General features: G+C 44.1%; 1 protein-coding gene across 1 annotated transcript in view; it reads left to right on the forward strand.

Moving 5' to 3' along the window:
- Dbx (homeobox protein Dbx) overlaps positions 1-15,978 on the forward strand; it is a 42,535-nt gene that overhangs the window by 9,838 nt on the left and 16,719 nt on the right. The window contains exon 3 of the mRNA XM_011144121.3: positions 1,542-1,822. Coding sequence (XP_011142423.2) covers positions 1,542-1,822 — 281 coding nt within the window. The remainder of the gene's footprint in view (positions 1-1,541; positions 1,823-15,978) is intronic.

The following is a 15,978-nucleotide window of genomic DNA, read 5'->3' on the forward strand; positions in this document are numbered from 1 at the left end:
CGCGGAATCGGTAGGCAGTGTATTTCGTTTCTCTCTCTCTCTCTCTCTCTCTCTCTCTCTCTCTCTCTCTCTCTCTCTCTCTCTCTGTGTATGTTTTTTTCGTTTGCGAGCCTCACGCACACTCGTTATTTCGTCGTGGACGCGCGCGATACTCCACGTGCAGTTAATAAACAAGCGCGAACGCGACGCGGAAACACGGTCCCGATGAACATTTAAAACCGAAACTTCCGCATATGGCGCCAGCGCGCGACGGCGGCGGCGGCGGCGGCGGCGGCGGCGGCGGCGGCAGCGGCGGCGGCGGTGGTCCACGTGCGCGCGCGGGCACACACGCGGGTTTATCGAATATCTTGTTATAGGTAGGCTCGTATGGGACATGGAGTGCATATGAAGTGCAGTGAAAGCACTAGCATATTATGTACATGCTCCGCCACAAGGCAAAATGCACGCATGCAACAAGTGCGTGCAAATATCATCGGTGCAGATAATACCATCATGCTCAGCTTGGCAATATCGCGCAGACACGATCTGGAGATTCAATTGCCCGTCTGTTATTAGATGACTTTGATACAATTGCGATCATGCCCGGGCAGTTCGCGCGCGAATAAACGCAAACGTTTATGCGACCATGCGTTTTTTTCCTCTCCGGTCGCTCCAGTCGCGCGCTGCTGCCTGCGTCTCGCGCGTGTTTCGTTCCTCCGGCAGTTGCCTTCTCAACTCTTGGCTCTTGTTTTTACGGCGAGCACAAGTAATATATATATATATATATATATATATAAAGATATACAATAAAGAAAAATAGAATGTCTAGCAACAATATATAAAGCTCTCGTGTAAATCAAGTCAAACAATTCGTGAACAAAATATTCCTCTACCACTCTGCGAACGACCACGTAAAATTTTGAGTTATTAATTGGAGAAGTAAATGATTGCGCATGATTATATATCACTCTTTAATTAATGACTCAGAATTATACATATTTGTTTGCGAAATGATAGACGACTTTTTTATTCACTTTGATCTAATCTACGAGCGCACGACGGCAGACATCATCACTACAGTTCATCTAATAGATCGCGCAAATTTATCCAATTCTTTAATTAATTCAAAATTTTACGCGGTTGCTCGCAAAGTAACAGAGGATTTCTTTGTTCAGTTCGACCTAATTGACATGCACACAAGAGCTTTATGTATTATCGTCAGACATCCTGAATATGTTGCAGAACTTTCGCGAACATGTGAAAATATTAGTTTAGTGTCTAGGTGAAAGAGTGGCTCTTGTTTTTCAGACAAATATGTTCAAATATTTTTTTCAAAGAACTTCGATATCTTCTAAAGTTTGCGGGAGTGTCCCGTCGATTGTCATATTTTTGACTGCCGAAATAGATCGAACTGCGTTTCTTATCCGCAAGCACAGAAATCTTACCTTCCCGAATGAACGCATAAATTGATAAACATCGAGAATACCGCATGAAATGCGGTAACGTGAGTCTAATCGCGGTGCCGATTGCTTTCTTACGTTACGCTTTCTTTCCACCGACAGTCGCTGGTTCCGGCACCGGAGGTCATCATCCCGGCACACCCGGCGGTGGCGCCGTGTTTCCGGGCGCCATTCAGGGCAGCATCGGCGACTTCTCCGGCACCGGTCTGGTTTTTCCGTGGGCGACGAATGCGCGTGGCAAGCCGCGCCGGGGGATGATGAGGCGAGCCGTTTTCTCGGACCTCCAGCGACGCGGCCTCGAGAAGAGGTTCCAACTGCAGAAGTACATCAGCAAGCCGGACCGTAAGAAGCTCGCCGAGAAGCTCGGCCTCAAGGACTCGCAGGTAAGTCGATCGTCGATGGATTTTCCAATCTTAACACTCTTGGCACTCGAAAAAATCGAGCTGTTATTCAACATGAATATCTATTAAATGATAAAAAAACGTTACATTAAATCGAGAAATATGCATTGATTTCTGATCTGGTAAACTCCAATATTTCCCTGCTTCTCTGGATCTAATTTTTTTTATTAATTAGATACGTTTGTACCAATTTTTTCTAATTTGTTATCAAGTCATCATCATACCTTTTAATTCGTTATCAAGAGGACATTTATTTTTTGCAGAGTGCTATGAGGATTAAGATTTGATTATTGTCTGATTCTTGATTAATTCTCGATTATCTTTTTACACCGGGGAGCTTGCTTATATTTTCAAGACTCAAGAAATGTTTCGAAGCTAATTTATCTCAAATATTTTAAACCTCCGGAATCTAAAATGAATAATATTTCAAAGATTCGACGAGTTCTAGCAATTTTAAACATTGCTGAGGTGCGTCGTCTCTCCGCGATCGTCCGTCTGCGACGCTTGAAAGTCCATGCAATACGCGAATCTATCCATCGTATCTGTCTTATCGCGAGATAATTGCACGATATAATTCTGCACACTCGGCGATATCGTCGATTAAATCCAGTCGGACAATCGCGGCGGGATACATCCTCTGTCTTACGCTCCGTGCCGACGCGGTTTTCCGAGTTCGCGGATCAATTGCGTATCAATTATAGCGCGTATCGAGCCGTATAATTCGATTCCTTGTGATCCAGAATCCTCGCTCTCGATAATCACATCAGGCATGTCATATGCAGGCAGATTTGCATACGCGATGATGGGCGGATGTGCTCGCGTTGTATTACAATCGAGAGGCTGCGCCGTGAGCGGATAGGGACCGGTGTACGGTGTTTAATCTCGTGCTTAATGATCTCCCCGGATGCAATAGCGGTTTAAGCCGGCGCGTAAAACGCGTTAATTCGAGGTCCGTAATTAAGCCCGATGAGGGCCCGCCGCAGTAGAAAAAGAAAAAAATTATCTCGGACGATGATCGTCGCGTTGTGATTGATCTCACTTTCCGCGCTCGCGTTGTTCTCTCCGCCATTTGCCAAGGACTCCGCGTTCGCGTCCGAAGAGTTTCCGCTTCTACCATTCACCATTGCACAGAAAAAAATATCGTTCTACCGCTGGAAAGCGATTATTTAGTTTACCTTTCGTCTTTGAAGTAATAGTTATCCTCTCTCCCTCTCTCTCTCTCTCTCTCCCTCTCTCGACGAAGAATATTTTCTCGATAATAGTCTTAAAACAGACTCATCAGAATTTTAAAACAGCTCAGCTATTATGTGCTCAACAGTAGAATTTATTCTCATCTCAAGGATATTATGAAACTTATATTCTGTATAGGGAGAGCAAACTGAATTCTTCCTTTTATTTAATATTCTTGTTTCCTTTTAATATCCTTCACTGAAGTACTAAGCTCGCTGGAATTCAGAACGTATTCCGAATAAATCGTAATGCGACTTTGTATCAATTATAATAAAACTACAATAGGTTTGTGCGGATATACAAACTTGTAAAATACTCGAGACAAGTAACATTCACTTGAAAAGATGCAGTACGCATTTTTTTGTCTACACACCGTCCGCCATTGCTAAGAGACTGTCGGTAGAATCAGACATCTCGAATGAGACCTCGCATCACGCATCACGCGCATTCATCCGCCGATTTTCTCACAATAACATCTCACTAATCACCGTGGTAGTTTACAAAATGGCAGAGGATTTTTCTATTTGATTTAACGAACCCTGCCTAAATGCGGCCATTTTCGGACACCTCAATCCAGCCATCCTGTACATAAACTCGCGGAGTGTTTCCCGCCAAGTCGAATCACTCGGACGTGGAGTCCATTAGAATTTTGCGAACAGCGAAATTCCCGAGGTGATTCTCGCGCGAGGATAATCGTGCTAGGTTCTCTCTCTCTCTCTCTCTCTCTCTCTCTCTCTCTCTCTCTCTCTCTCTCTCTCTCTCTCTCTCTCTCTCAATAACGAGCTGTGCACCATAATCGAGCAGTTACGTGCGTGCCGCGGCGGGAAAGCTCCGCAGAGAATATATATTGTGCTTAATGACCTTATTAGGGCACTAATTGTCGCTCTAACGAAGTACGAATCCCTCGTACTCGGCGCCGAAGTCGAGAATTTAGTTCCGTCGCGGAGAGTAGACGATGACGACGATGCCGACTCCATTCGGCGAATTGATAGAGATTAATGCTTGGTTTTGTCTTGGCCGCAAGAGAGAGAGAGAGAGAGAGAGAAAGAGAGAAAGAGAGAGAAGGAGAGAGAGCCAACCGTCTCTATTGCGCGCTAGGATACGCGTACAAACGAAATTACGTTCCATGTCTACGTTTAAGACTCGTATTAATAGTCGTTGCTTGAAACTTATCTTAGATGAGTTACTCAAATTTTAATTTTAATTTGAACTTAGATATGAATTTTTCTAGCTATATCGCGATTACAAATGTAATGTCGCATATATTATGCGATTGAAACTCAAATCTAACTCTGAGTTCAGGTCTGATTGACGTGCCCTTATGTAGGGCAAGTTTCAAGTGACGACTTGTTAAAAGGACAAGTAGGGAAAATCAGATCGAGTTGGTCTGAAAGCCATGTCAGCCATACATTTCCTTTATATATTCGTTACGAGGGGAACAATGGGAAGGAAATTGCGAGATGTTTTTTTTGGAGACGCCTTTCGAAACTATCTCTACACTATAAAAATAGATCCGTTCTAAACAGCTCTAGTCGTTAGTTAGACGAACTCAATTCCTGGATTATAATAGAGAACAGATCGTCTTGTATAATTCTTTGAGCGAAATTTTTCTCTTAATCTTTTATTAAAAAGGTTTAAAATTTGATTCAATATATTATATGCATATATTATGCAATGTATATTATGCAATTAAGTGAACCTTTCTTCCGATAGTTGAAAGAACATTTATCTATTCTCAGAACGAATTAATTGAAATGGGAGAACTGCGAACCTAACTAAGAAGATTAAGAACGCGTCGAATATACAATAGAAAAATTTATGTTCTGAGAATCGCTGGAAAACAAATTTTCCTACCCGACACGAGGTCGTTGGGAAATCATTGAGTAGAAAACAATGTTATATCCTTTCTACCGTCGACTATACGTGCGACATATGCCTGATTGCATATCACAAAGTACACCGATTTCGAGAATGATCGAGAAATCGTGGCATATTAAGTCGTTCGCTCGCTCGTAATCATAATCATAATAATCTGTAATCTATATATAGCCGCGCGTAATTGTTCTGACATGTTAATCGAGAATCCGACCGAGAGAGAGAGATAGATAAGTAAAAAGAGAGAGTAGGAGGGGAAGAAAGAGAGAGAGAGAGAGAGAGAGAGAGAGTCGCGCGCGACTTGGGTGTTTAAAACTACGAAGCGCGCTTAATTCGCGCGTACACACGCGACGTTTCGCGTTGAATGTTTCGCAGTAATATTAAATATTCGATATTCCCGTCGCAATTTAGCGGTGCGTGCAGTTATCCCGCGTTTGTAAAGACTGTCCTCGAGCATTACGTGCCGCGGTACCTGTTGCTGCTCGGGAAATAATAATTATAACCGTGACGGAGTCGCGCGCACGAAAAAAGACACGGTTTCTGTCAGGAAACTCGAAAATCCACCGATGCTCGAGTAACTCGCGCGCTTCGGAAATTTCTTCTCGCTCGTAACCTCGATTCTCGAATGGGAGGATGTCCTTCATCAAACGAAGCGTCTTCTACCGCGCAATTGTCAGCATTATTCGACTATTTAAGGACGATGCTCGTTTCGGAATATATAGTATGAATGTACAGCTATAACATTTCATTCACTTCAACTTCAAACGTACAGTTAATGACTATATTAGTGATAATTTTTAATATGATATTAATGAATATTACTGATTGTGTCAATGGACGCATGAAGGAGCACCAAACACAATTTGCAGAAATACTTCGTTCTAGTCCCTTATAGAAGCGAATTGATCTTCCTAATAACCTTCAGACGCCACAAACGTCGATTAATAGATCGCAGTGGATCACGCGATATTGCCGTGAAATAAACGAATCCTGCGTCGAAGACAATTCGGATTCGCAAAGTTATCGTCAATATCAGACCGGATCAGACGAGTCTGATCTGACGCTCTGAAAAGACCCGCCCGAGGACATTTCCGCGCCCGAGGTCGTCTCCGCGTCGACGACCATTGGTCTGTTCTTTTTAGCTGCACTACTGAACTGGTGCGATAAGTTAAAGTGAGAAAAAATATAGTTGTCTCATTCTAATCTTATTGCACTAGTTCCGCAGTGCAGCTGAAAAAAACGGACCACATGTTATTAGCCTATCTCCCCTAGAATACATCGTCCTTCAAAGCCGTCGAATTTCTTCATCCCCCCGTGTTAACAGCAAACACCTCGACGAGCCCCTCGTCCGCTCGTTCCACCGCGAGCGATTCACGCGTAATCGTATCGAATGAAAAAACGGTTCGATAGCGGGCAAACGGCGTACGCGCGCACGTTAACTCGTACGTCGCCCGGACGACGGCCCGAACGACCGAACTACGCTCATGAAATCAAATGAAACTAACTCACGCCGCCGTTCCGGGCACCGTTTAGTTTCATTAGCGTCGTCGCAGCCAAGCCAAGCCAGACCGGCCGGGCCGGGTTGGGCCCGGCCTGACTTGGCCTGACCTGGCCTGGCTTGGTCTACTGGTCGACGAGCACGACGAGGGTGGCGAGAGCACAGCGCGTCCGGACGGCCGTTAAACGTGTGCACACGTATAGCTATCGCGTGCAACTAATGAACTGGCATCGGCCGATTAACCGAAATCGTGTGGGTATTATGTGCTTAACTCACCCTCCCCCCGCCCATATTTCTCGCTGTCATTCTCTCTGTCTATCTCTCTGTGCATCTTTCGCCTCTCTCCTTGTCTCTTCGTGTGCACAGCAGCCTCGAGCAGTGTTCAAGTTCTCCCTCTCTCTCTCGTGTTTACGCGAATTACGTCGATAGCTCGATAGCGATAGCGATATTTCCGCAAATAGACATAGTCAAATCTTGAGACTCCAGTGGTGCGATTCTTTAACTCGTTATTGGAATTAACGATAACAAAAGTGTCGTTAACTCCAATAACGAGTTAGAGAATCGCACCACAGGCGCGTAAGCTTGTACGCTAAGTCTCAATAAAGCTTTAAGTGCTACGTTTCTTCTGAATCCTCCGTGCTAATTGGGACATTAAATTTCGTTTCATATCTCGTCACTTCGACTCCTGTTATAATATATTATCGGGCGGATTCAAAAATAACGGCTCGCAATTATCGAAGCCTGGACTTCACACTATCCGCCTAGACGACTCCGTCATTCCCCGTCGAAACGTCTTCGACGCTTTTGCATTGGACTATTCGCGGTATTCGTCACCGTCACGTCTCATTCACCCTCCTCGAAAAGGTTTGATGGAGACTTGTCCGCCATCATCTATGCGGATAATGTGATTCCAACCTAAGCCGAGATTCTGAAACTTTTCTCTTGTCTCGGATTGCTACGCTTTGCCTAAATTGACAATTCATGCTTCGTTCAAACATTCTTATGTCAGTTGTGACCACTTGATGCGTTTTTACTTCATGGAAAAATGTGCGTTCAAATTGCTTTGCAAATAAATGTACACGTTGTGAGACTTGTACGGTTCTCGGTAGATCGAAGATGGCGGTCGCGTTTCGCACGTATCACGGAGATATTATTCGCTTTCTCTTTCTTTTCCTCGCGCGACCTTTCAACGGACGAAGCTTTCGATGAACGAAACGCGAAGATAGAAACACAAGCAGAGAAAGAGAAAGAGAGAAAGATCGGTGGTGGCTCAAATTAGCTACTCCGTGCCGTGTGTTGGAAGTCCGGCGTTTTTATATTCTGAGTAATTATCGCTTTAAATGAAACGTTACCGGGTGAGCGCGAGAAGATTAAGTAAACAAGAAGCGGTGTCTGCTTGGATGAATGGCGGTCGGTGAATATATAGGAGAGCAAGAAAGACAAGGGCTCAGGCGGACGCGCGCGCAAGGGGGTGAGGGACAGAAAGAGAGAGAGAGAGACAGAGGGAGAGAGGGAGAGAGAGAGAGAGAGAGAGAGAGAGAGAAGGATGGACGAAGAGGACTGTGTAGGGATATATCCTCATGTATAATTCACACCTCGAGCGCCATGCCTCTACCGCCATTGGTCGAGGCTCACTCTGTCGCTGGTTTTACGAGAAAATCTAAGGATCAAGCGCGCGAACGCGCACACAGATCCACACGGGAAGAGAGAGAGAGAGAGAGAGAGAGAGAGAGAGAGAGAGAGAGAGAGAGAGAGAGAGAGAGAGAGAGAGAGAGAGAGAGAGAGAGGGAAGGAGGGAGAGAGCGAGAGAGAGAACACACACACAAACACCTTGACGGTGAACAGGACATGTGTGCACGCAGGCGACGACGGCGCGAGGAGCTCGTTCTCTCCACGAGAAGAGTGAATTGACGTTTCTTGCGGTTCCGCAATCCGCATACAAAGGGTGATTTTGCGCCATTCTTCCGCCCAGCGCGTTCTCCCCAGCCGCTAAGCGATCGCGAACAACGTGATAAGAATCCAGCGGGCAGCCGCGGCCGACGGATGATGAACCCCGCGTTCCTCCGCGGCTGAAGGCGCGCGTCCCGCAAGTATGATGGCGAATCGCTGCGGAAGCATCTCGAAGCGGAGCTCTCGGGAGCGGAAACTCTCGCCCCCGGACTTTTTTCCTCCGGCGAGTGGATCGCGAATATCTCGAGTCGGCTGCACTTTCTTTCGCTCCTCCTTCGTCCGCGGCTCCCCGGCGCATCTCGCGCGATCCTAGCGACCGTGCGAAAATGGCTCGGTGAGTACATACTTCGAACTTGATCCCGTCGTTAAAAGCAATCGAACTCCGACCGAACGCACCGCAATATCCAACATTACTTTTTATCGCGCTCGCGCGGAGAGAGAGAGGGGAGAGAGAGAAGGAAACTTTTTCCCAACTTTATTAGAGGGTGTGTGCCGAGAGTGTTCCTGCGATTTGAGCACTGCGATTCTGCGCACTCCTTGGGCCGCTATCTAATATCACGGTTCGCCACACGAACATCCATAAAAGCGATTATTGTCCAATGATAGTTCTTTCTCTCGGCCCTTCGCTTCGGCCACTCCTGCCGCCACCGCTCCACACCCCCGCGTTCTCGTTCTCTCTCTCTCTCTCTCTCTCTCTCTCTCTCTCTCTCTCTCTCGCTCTCTCCTTTTCACGATGTCTCTTAATAGTGGCCGAAGTGTTGGCGGCAGATGCCGAATTTCACGTCTCCGTCTTAATGTACCGTGCGCGCGCGATAATATCGCCATCGAAACTTCCCGTTGTTGTATCGCAATCTAAGTTATCAAGTTATCGACCTGCGGATTCGTATCGAAGTAGCATTGTTACCAGTCCAGCGTCTCGCCCATTATCGCATTGTTACACGCGAAGCTGTGAATATCAGTGTGCGCGGTGAAATTGGATAATTTGTCACAGGGAGAAAATGTTTATATTATAACAACATATACATAGTACAACAGTTAATTAGTGGTGTTTTTCGAATATCTTTTCAACTTTATAATATGAAAATTTTTTTACCATACTTAAAGCAGTCTCCCGTATTATTTTCGAATGTTTCAAATGAATATTACCTAGCCGGACAAGTTACACAGAGAAAAATATCATTCTACCGCTGAGGAAAGCGAAACTACCCATTTTAATTTCCTACTTTTAATTCTTATTTTCAACAAAGAATATTTTCTCGATAATATTATTAAAACGTACTCATCATAAATCTGATAGAAGCTCATTGCGCTTCAAGAAGAACCTATTCTTTTTTCAAGAGTATTATAAAACTTATACACTGAGAGAAAAGTATGATATTTGGATATGATATTTGGAACTATAATGATATAGTAACTAAATTATAATCTGAAATATCATATTTATAGTAAGTATTACGATAATATCGGTAATAATTACGATATAGGCATAGTATAACCTACCATATAATATTTTTACTAAGAATTATAGTAAGTTAAACTAAAATTATTGTATGGATGCAAATATAAAATGGTAGGTAAAAGTAACTCTTTTATATAGTCAATATAATACCAGAATATTTGCTAAATGATGACAGATGTAACTATATGAATATTAAATCTCACTATATTTGTGAATGAGAAATTACCATATATGTGGTAAAAGTAACTACACAATTATTTAAGACAATCATTGACTATATATTTGTGTTTATTCTACTATATTTTGCAGGTTTCCACGAACTATAAAAATATGGTTGACAAAATTAACTATAAAATATAGTGAGATTATAGTTAATTCAACTAAATTTTTCTATTAGTGTACTTTTACAGAAAGCAAAATACATACTTTTGCTTAAATTTAACATTCTTGAATAGAATATTAAACGTATGATTGAGATTTAAATATGAGAAGAAAATGAGATTTAAAATATATTTTGAATAAATTTGATGCTCACGATGAATTCATGATAAATCTGCGAATATATCAACATATAAGATATTTAAAACAAGTAATGTTTACTGGAATGCATATATATATATCCTTTCTGTATCTAATAACGGTATTTTTTGGAGTGTATTGAGAGATATAAACGTCCTTCAGAAACATACTACGATGAAATTCCGAAGAAAGGACGTTCTCTCATTGGATGTTAAAAAGTGCACGACGATAATGTTACGAATAGGTTGATTTACGTCAATAACAGAGCGGACGATTTTTCTTTCTTGAAGATTTTTTCGCAGTCATCGAGCCAATCGAATTTCTCGTTCGCTTCTTTTTTCTTCCCCGTTTGCCCTCGGCACATCGACGAGAGTCACTTTTGGATTTTTTATGAAAGGATTCGCCTTCCTCTCTCTCTCTCTCTCTCTCTCTCTCTCTTTCTCTCTTTCTTTCTCTTTCTCTCTCGTTTGTCGCGCTCTCAAAGTTTCTCCAGAAGACTCTTGCAGATATATGCGCTCGCGGAGAGAGAGAGAGAGGGAGGGGGAGAGAGAGAGAGAGAAAGAGAGAGCTAGAGAGAGAGAGAGAGAGAGAGAGAGAGAGAGAGAGAGAGAGAGAGAGAGAGAGAGAGAGAGAGAGAGAGAGAGAGAGAGAGAGAGAGAGAGAGAGGGAGAGAGAGAGAGAGAGAGAGAGAGAGAGAGAGAGAGAGAGAGAGAGAGAGAGAGAGAGAGAGAGAGAGAGAGAGAGAGAGAGAGAGAGAGAGAGGTAGAGGTAGAGAGAGAGAGAGAGAGAGAGGTAGAGAGAGAGAGAGAGAGAGAGAGAGAGAGAGAGAGAGAGAGAGAGAGAGAGAGAGAGAGAGAGAGAGAGAGAGAGAGAGAGAGAGAGAGAGAGAGAGAGAGAGAGAGAGAGAGAGAGGTAGAGAGAGATGACTTTCCGTAGATTGCCTCGAATTATCGTACTTTGGATTGTGCCGGACCCATGAATCTTTTCCCGAATTTAATTAAGGACTTGCGGTGCACGGGTGGATGATAATAATAAAGCTTTTCTAAGGGTAATCTGTACTTTGAGGGGTGGCGGGGCGACGAAGAAGAGAAAGACAGAGAGAGAGTGAGACAAGAGCAGGAAAAGTCGGAGAGGAGACGGGACGGACGGACAGACGGACGGATGAGAGAGGGCGAGGTGCCGTTTCACACAGGTTCGAGGCTTCACTACAGTTTATGACGAGGGTGGGTTTAAGAGGAACGTCGAGGGTTAAAGGGGGATAACTAAAGTAATTAGTGATGGTGAGCGAAGCAACCCCTTTCTTGGCTATACCTATACCCTTATCCTTCCCAGCGCCTTTAACGAGATGAAGATGTTGATTTATCGCGAGTGCTCGGCTCTCTCAGAAGCCACGCGGAAGGCCCACCACCGCCGCCATCAAGATCGATTTCGGCGTTAGGAATAAAGTTCAATTGTGCACTCCATTGCTCTTATTATCTACATCTTTCTTTTTTCTCGCAACAGCCTGCTAAAATATAACAATAGCCATCAGTGTCGCGACTTCGCGCAAGTCAATCGAGGAATTTAAAACGTGACTGTGTTAGTCACGCCAAGTCTGTTATTTTATTATATGTGCACTTTTTATGTGTGACTGTATGAGAGAGAGAGAAAGAGAAAGAAATAATATAATAAGCACAAACGCCGCAGTTTCACAAACCCAATTGAGAAATGCAGAGTGCAGCCGTAATTCGTAAGATTCATTTCAAACATGATTGCCTTTAGTCATATATAGTTCCAAGCGAATTCTGCGAGTTATAAATTGCAAGCTGGCTGTTAACTGAAATTTTGAATACATATCGAACACTTCGAACGACAAGATATAATTCTTCGAATTTTATTCTTGTCTATAACGGTCGGAGACAATCAGAGAACTCGCGTGTCGCGACGGAGGAACATCGCACTTTTAATTACGGATCATCTCAGCGCGTTGCGAAAATATACACGTCGCCGGTTAAATTCCACGGGAGTAAGGCTTACACGCGGCGTGTCGAGGGAATTAAAAGACGTAGCTTTTCATTTCCGCCCTGAGGAACATCGAGACAGCGCAACGTCTTGTCAGAATCGCTCGCGTCGCCCGTAGGTAGAACTCATCAACGCGTCGACCTTAAATTATCTGGAATTATGAGGAACCGGCCACTTTTATGCCCGGGACGTCTCCGTTATGTCGGACTCGGCGGAAACGACGGAAAAATTAAAGAGAGCCCGCCGGGCTTGTTATCTTTTTAATAATCAGAACCGACGGGCACACGGGGCGGTTTCCCTTCTTACAAGTTGCCAGAGCTGTCAGAATCACGCCGGGAGCTTAATTCGCGATATAAAAGCCGCGATCCTTGCTTGCCGGCCGGCCGATTTCACGGAACTTAGCCGACAGAGAGAGAGAGAGAGAGAGAGAGAGAGAGAGAGAGAGAGAGAGAGAGAGAGAGTGGAAGAGAGGGAAAGAGAGAGAGAGAGAGAGAGAGAGAGAGAGAGAGAGAGAGAGAGAGAGAGAGAGAGAGAGAGAGAGAGAGAGAGAGAGGTCGCACGAAATCTTGTGTTTTTCGGACCTTTCGCGAAAAAGAAGATACACTCACCTGTCTACATTTATCCATCGGGAACGATGTCTCCGAATTCACGTGTGTCATACGTGCTTCACGAAAAAGACAAGTTCACACGAGCCGCTTGAATTCGCGACTCCAGAACGAAGCCGGGAGGCAAATCACGCGAATCCATCGGCCGGATGCGATGAATCTGAGGAGCGTTTAATTATCATCGTGGCGGGGGCGAAGGTAAACGCTCTTCAATTCAATTTCTACGACGCGCGCGCGCGCGCGCTTCGAGGAGAGATCGCTCTTTCCCACGGCGCTGACGCTGACACGTTAGATAGATCGGCCATTAGGTTTGCGTTTCAAGAGGATATTGAGTTTCCCGGATTCCGTCGGTCAAATCAATTTGTAGCCATTAGGGCTGCCGCTGATTCGGGTTTGCTTCGGGCAAGCTTTTACGAGATAGATCGAGACAGAGAGAGAAGAAGGAGAGAGAGAGAGAGAGAGAGAGAGAGAGAGAGAGAGAGAGAGAGAGAGAGAGAGAGAGAGAGAGAAAGGGAGGGAGGAATCAGCCACCGTTGCTCACCGTTGGCGGAGGAGAACCCCGGCCTCGTATTTGCACTACCGTCAGAGCTTCGGAGTCAAGACGGAGGATACGTTTGATGCCTGTCGCAAACCTCATTCGTTTCACCGTCTCGTTCTAACTGCCCATCCCTTCGGCCTTGTAAATCCCGTCATATCTGCTTGCAAGATACACATTACGTCAGAACGTATGGATTTCGGTTCTGCACAATAAACGCGACCGGCACGAGTGGGCGGTCATCTCCGTAGCGTCATCGTCGCGCTGAAGAAGAGAGCTCGTTCGGGTTTGTCTTTGACGCGACGAGACAACGCGTGAATTTATGTTATAGTTCGTTACGGCGCGAATTAGCACGCCGGGACGGTTAAGGGATGTTGAAAGTTACATTAAAATTTTTTTACTAATTTTTTTACTAATTTTTTTACTAATTTTTATACGCCTCGCACGTGAAATCCCCAGCGAGGCAGGCTGAGAAAGCACGCTACGCGTGTGTGTGCGTGCACGTATACGAGTTTGAGGACGGATGTATTTCATACACACACACACACACACACACACACACACACACACAAATCGTGGGATAAAAAATTTAATTTAAATCGCTCTTCTCCGATGTGTACAGGAAACGATTCTTTCTCACGAAGTATTGGCGGGAATCCACCTATCAGGGTTTATAAATTATTTTCAGTCCTTCGGTTCTTCTTCGAAGCTTCGAATTTATAAAGCTTCGAGTTATTATACAGTTGAATAATGAAGTTTCGAAGTGTGAATATTCGAATATTTCATTCCCGTTTGAAGATTCAGATCCGGATAATTTAAAAGTATGTGCAATTATGCGAGTACATACATAGTTTCGTTTTAAGAATTTTAATATTTTAATATTTTAAATCTTTGAGCAGAGCTCGAAGATTCGAAACTTCCAAGTATCGAATTGTCCCAAGCTTCGAGCTTCAACTTCAAACTCTGAATATATCAAAATAATGTTGCCTTTATGTGTAGAAAAGATCCAGAATTTTCGTTACTGAATAGAGATCAGGCGGAAATTCAGTAATATGGAATTACTTTTTTTTTCCTACCACAAGCTAAAAATTTCGTCTCAACGTTTAGTTGTATTGAAACTTAGCTGAGATAATTGGGAATAATTAACTGATTGAGAACCTCCTGCAGGATTCTTTCTGTTACAACCGAGTTTTCCATTCGGTCCCAAGCAACGGAAAATTCACTCACGCTAACGGAATTGTTCTCTGCCCGTGTAGCATTTACTTCATCTCTGTTTTCTTTTGTGCAATGCTTTTAATTGTTAGTCTCATCAGCGAGACGTTATACACGGTCTCTTCAGCCGAGTCGTTTTTCGTGTTACTTTTTTTTACATCAATTCAGTGGAAGCTCATTCAACTCGACCGCGCCGCTTGATCGCGGGTGGATCAAAGTCAGCGGCTGCGCTGCGAAGAAGAAGAAGAAGAACGATGACGACGAGGACGAGGACGGCCATAACGTTACCCTAAACTTCCGACTACAATCTGCCGCGGATATTAAAAACAAAGGCTGCCTCTTGCAGGGCATAACATGAATATAACGCCGCGCAATATCTTACGGCTTAAGCTCTTCGGCTTAGCCCGTGGACCTTCATGCATTATGGATTTTACTTTGAGAAGGCGCCACTGCCCTCCCCCCTCGTGCCGCCGAAGGCGGACGGAGCTAAGAAACCATGAATATACAATACCGTGGTATGCATATAGATCTCGCCTTTGTGAATCAACTTTAATCACTTATAGCGAGCACGTCCGTAAAGCCGAGAGCTCGAAGATTGAGCGGCATCGATGATTCCTCCTGTCGTCGTCGTCATCGTCGTTGTCGTCGTCGTTATTGTTATCATTCTTATCAAAAGTCGCGTGGTTATCGTGTTTCCATCTCGCTGTTCGAGTCAAATGCGCAGGAAATTATTTAGCGAGGCTTCGTTTTTGGTACACGCGACGTTCTGGAACTGTTGTCCAGCTTGCTTCCAAATGCGAATTCCCAGACGAATTTCGCGGCGTAGCGAATTCGACGAGAATTCGCCGCGACTGCTTGCGCAATTTGAGTCGACTTGCAACAACACTCGGCTTGAGATTAAACGAAATGTCGCTAATTGTTTAGATTTTCCAAGTGCTTAAGGAAACGAGAAAGCGCCGTTTTTCTATTCGTCGGTAGATCTTGATCTTTCTGCAAGACTCTCATTTTCAATTCGATTTTTTTTAATTTGTCATTTATTTTGTTATATTTGATTTAATAGAAAAATAACACTCTATATAAACAGGAGGATATTTTTTATTTTTATTTTTTAATTTAGATTTTCAAAGCGCTTAATAGAACGAGGAAACGACGTTTCTTTATTCGTTGGTACGACGGAAAACTTTGGTCTCTCTAATTTCGCGATTCGCTAAGATTCCCGTCTTCAATTTTTCTTCAACTTGCCTCGTGATATCT

This window comes from Harpegnathos saltator, unplaced genomic scaffold (genome assembly GCF_003227715.2).
Source record: "Harpegnathos saltator strain DR-91 unplaced genomic scaffold, Hsal_v8.6 scaffold467, whole genome shotgun sequence".
Lineage (NCBI taxonomy): Eukaryota > Metazoa > Arthropoda > Insecta > Hymenoptera > Formicidae > Harpegnathos > Harpegnathos saltator.